The sequence below is a fragment of the Mus musculus genome, chromosome 2 (genome assembly GCF_000001635.26).
Source record: "Mus musculus strain C57BL/6J chromosome 2, GRCm38.p6 C57BL/6J".
NCBI lineage: Eukaryota > Metazoa > Chordata > Mammalia > Rodentia > Muridae > Mus > Mus musculus.
This window is the reverse complement of record NC_000068.7, coordinates 180,773,822-180,777,628: the sequence shown is the minus strand read 5'-3', so window position 1 is coordinate 180,777,628 and position 3,807 is coordinate 180,773,822. Positions and strand designations below refer to the sequence as shown.

General features: G+C 54.1%; 1 protein-coding gene across 1 annotated transcript; it reads left to right on the top strand.

The window, feature by feature from the left end:
- Positions 1–728: 728 nt before the first annotated feature.
- Positions 729–3,248, top strand: Bhlhe23 (basic helix-loop-helix family, member e23). Its single transcript, NM_080641.5, has one exon. The coding sequence runs from the start codon at positions 886–888 to the stop codon at positions 1,555–1,557; it is 672 nt and encodes a 223-aa protein (NP_542372.2). The 5' UTR covers positions 729–885; the 3' UTR covers positions 1,558–3,248.
- The last annotated feature ends 559 nt before the right edge of the window (positions 3,249–3,807 follow it).

Genomic DNA, 3,807 nt, shown 5'->3' with positions numbered 1-3,807 from the left:
AGGAACCAGACACTCAGGACCAGCCGGAGCACAGGAAGCACCAGGCTCTAGATTATCTGTTGTGTGGGGAGGGGTCTGGGCTGAGACTGAAGCCTGGGCAGGTGAAGTCAACCCCAGTTCCTCACTTACAAGAAGGAACCTGGACACTTCTACAGCGACCTCTGCTCAGCCCTCACTCCCCAGCCAAAACAGAAAATCCATCATACTCTTCCCCCCAGGACAAGACTGGGAATCCTTCACCTCAGAAGTCGAGGGAAACGTCTGTCTGTCCTAAGCAAAAGGTTTCATCCCAAACGCGGGAGCCACACTGGAATACACCTGTCAGGAGAACTTTGTGTTGAGGCGACAGACAGAAGGGACCGACGACCTGCCGCCTACAGGAAGATGATTTGATTTGGTTCAACTCGCAAGGATACGGAGACCTGGAGGAGAACCCAGCTGGGAGCTCCCGCTCAGCGCGCAGCTCCTGCGGATGGGGTCTCAGAACAAGGCAAGACTGGAGCTTTGGGAAAGTGACCCCGTAGGAAACAAGAAATGGCAGTTGAGGGGCCAAGAAGCAGGCAAAGCGCCCTCAGGTTCCGCGGCTCCCATCTTCAGGCCCGTGGGTCCGCATAGAGGGTGGAGCGGGGCTGGGAAGATGCCGGCAGCAGGTCCCCTCTGATTGGACGGCGTGAAGTCCCATCGGGAGCCTCAGCAGCTTAAAAACGAAGCCAATACGAGTGGGAGGTAGAGCGGCCCCGGCCGGCCACGCGCCTTGGTGAGAAGGCGCAGGAAGGGTGGCCGGCCGGAGAGGCCACGCGCAGGCCCGGGGACTGACAGACAGCTGGACAGGTGGACGCGCCCGCAGGGCAAGAAGCCATACTGCCGTAGCGGGCTCCAGAGGTCATGGCCGAGCTCAAGTCGCTGTCGGGGGACTCGTACCTGGCGCTGAGCCACAGCTACACGGCGACCGGCCACGCCTACGCTGCAGCGCGCGGACCGGAGACCACACGCGGCTTCGGTGCATCGGGTCCGGGTGGCGACCTCCCGGCGGCTCCCGCTTCTCGTGTCCCCGCCGCGACGGTGGAGAGCAGCGGCGAGCAGAGCGGCGACGAGGACGAAGCCTTCGAGAGGCGGCGGCGGCGGCGAGGGTCCGGGGTTGCGGTTGACGCACGGCGGCGGCCCCGGGAGCAGCGCTCGCTGAGGCTCAGCATCAACGCGCGCGAACGGCGACGCATGCATGACCTGAACGACGCGCTGGACGGACTGCGCGCAGTCATCCCCTACGCGCACAGCCCGTCGGTGCGCAAGCTCTCCAAGATAGCCACACTTCTGCTGGCCAAAAACTACATCCTCATGCAGGCGCAGGCCCTGGAGGAGATGCGGCGCTTGGTAGCATACCTCAACCAAGGCCAGGGCCTCGCGGCGCCGGTGGCCGCCGCGCCTCTAACGCCCTTTGGCCAGGCAGCGATTTACCCGTTCTCGGCGGGCACCGCGCTCGGGCCCTGCCCAGACAAGTGTGCCACCTTCTCAGGATCGCCCTCGGCGCTTTGCAAACACTGCGGCGAGAAGCCCTGAGGGCTCCGATCCCCTCTGCAGCCGCCTTTCTATTTAGACTGTTCCCTGTCCTCGCTGGCGGGACTCTATGAGAAAGCCCAGTACTCCGCTTACAGAACTGTTGGGTGCAGAATGAGAAGTCCGTCTGAGAAAGCCAGAGAGTTGGCGCTGGACTCTAGACCCTGCCGCATCCACTGAACTATCTCAGCTAAAAGGCTACGGGAGTGAGCAGTTAGTGAATGGTCCCACATCTGACAGGTGACTGCCCAAGGCTCAGGAGCGCAGGCACAGAGCATCGCGCTTGACCACATCCTAGCGTTGGATGGGGAACCCAGCCCCTTCTAAGCCAACTTGCAGGGCCTTGCTTGCTTCAACTAGACCTGTTCCTCAGGACGGGTGCGGCCCCTCACCTCGGGCCTCTGTTGGCTCCAAGACTCCAGACCCGGCCTAAAAGCAAAATTACGCCGAGGTCCTTTGGAGAGGTCGTGGAGGCAGACGCAGGAAGATCCCAGGAGGTGAGCTTTACAACGTTTTCCAAGTCTGAGCTTGTTCTGTTAACATTCTTGCCTGCCCAGAGGCTCAGGAAATTCAAGCCAGCCTCAAAAGTCTGTGGAAACATCTCTAAATAAGCCTGGAGCGCCACCGCCGGCCTCCTGTGGGCTGAGCTGGGTTTCACTTCTTTCTACTTGTCCCAAGGGGACTGGTGGAGCCCTCACAACCTGCTCAGGGCTACTTGACCCTGGAGGGTCAGCCGAAGAGTCTAGTCTAGCTCCAGGACCAACCAAGTCCCCTCTGCGCCAGTTCGGGAACTTCTGGAGGAAGCCGGGCTACCGGTGAGTACCCGGTGAGGTGTTGGACTGAATGGGAACTGGTCGCTCCCCAAATCGGACCACAGCCCAGAATCCTGCCACTGTACCTAGTCTGAGCCTTAGCCCGCGCGTCTCAGATGTTGCCTGGTTTTCCTCTGTGGCCATCAGCAGCTTCCGCCTCCATTTACCCAGTTTTCTTGGCTTTCATTGATGCAAAGCAAATCGGGAGAGGGCCACTGCTCAGCAAAGCGCCTGTCTATAGCGCTTAACTTGAATTAACGCATTGGAAAAGGCCCTTTTGTATTTGCAAAATGACGTGTGTGATTAAGTCTTATTCATAAAGACGTATGCTTAATACTGGTTTCTGCTAATTTCTATTTTTTATTTCTTAAGTGTCTTTCCCCTCCCCTAAAATAATCTATTTTGCACATTTCAAAACAGACTGTTTTTCAAGTTCGCTTAAGATGAACAGGGAAAACTGGAAACTCAAGTGTTGTTAGCTCTGGGGTCATTACCCACTATTATTTTTCAAAGTCTTTTATTTATATTTAGACGAGGGGTAGTGTGCAGAATAAAGTACTTAAAACTTATTTTTTTAAAAATATGATTAAAATTTAATATCAAATTAAGTGTACATCTATGATTTGATTCATAATTTCAATTGTCAGACAGTGATACTGGTTTGGAATCCTTCTACGGCCCCAAGAAATGCTGAGATTTTACAATGGATCCATACTCCATTAAGAGATGTGTGAGTTCATACGAAAAATGTGTAGGAGTGTTGGGTGGAGACACAGGGGTGATCCCAACCTGCAGGAGGCAGAGACAGGGGCATGGGGATTCTGAGACCAGCCTGAGCAACACAGGGAGGCTCTCTTAGGACAAGAAAACAATTAACTTTGAAATAAAAGGGGGGAAGGAAAAAAAAAAAAAAACCTTTCACTAGAATGAAAGCAGTTTTTAAAGAGCTGGGTGTGGTTCATGCCCCAGCCTCAACACTGGACGTGGAAATGGGAGAATGTTTTCAATTCCAGGTCAACCTGAATCGGATTAAGTCTAAACAAAACAATAACAGCACCCCCACCCCCACCCCCCCAAAAACAAAATAACTCTTTTACTATTTTACTAATAAAAATTTTTATGGTTAGTAAACTTAAATAAAAGTTCAAATTAAATCAGAACGTTTTGAAACTGCAAGCTTTTCTCTAAAACATCAGCAAAAAAACGGTTAACTTGGATGAGCGAGCAAGGTGGGGTTTTCCAAGGTGAGATTAATAAAGCATTCGGGGCTTGCACAGCAAGCCTCCCATTCTGAGGCCACGACCTACAGCCTCTGTGCTGGACAGCGGAATTCAGCCAGCATGGGTGCCTGTTGTAAGTGCAGCTCTTGTGAAGCAGCTCATGGGGACCCTAGTTGGTTTTCCCCCTGGGAGTAAAGGGTTAAGCTCCTGTGGGTGAGAAT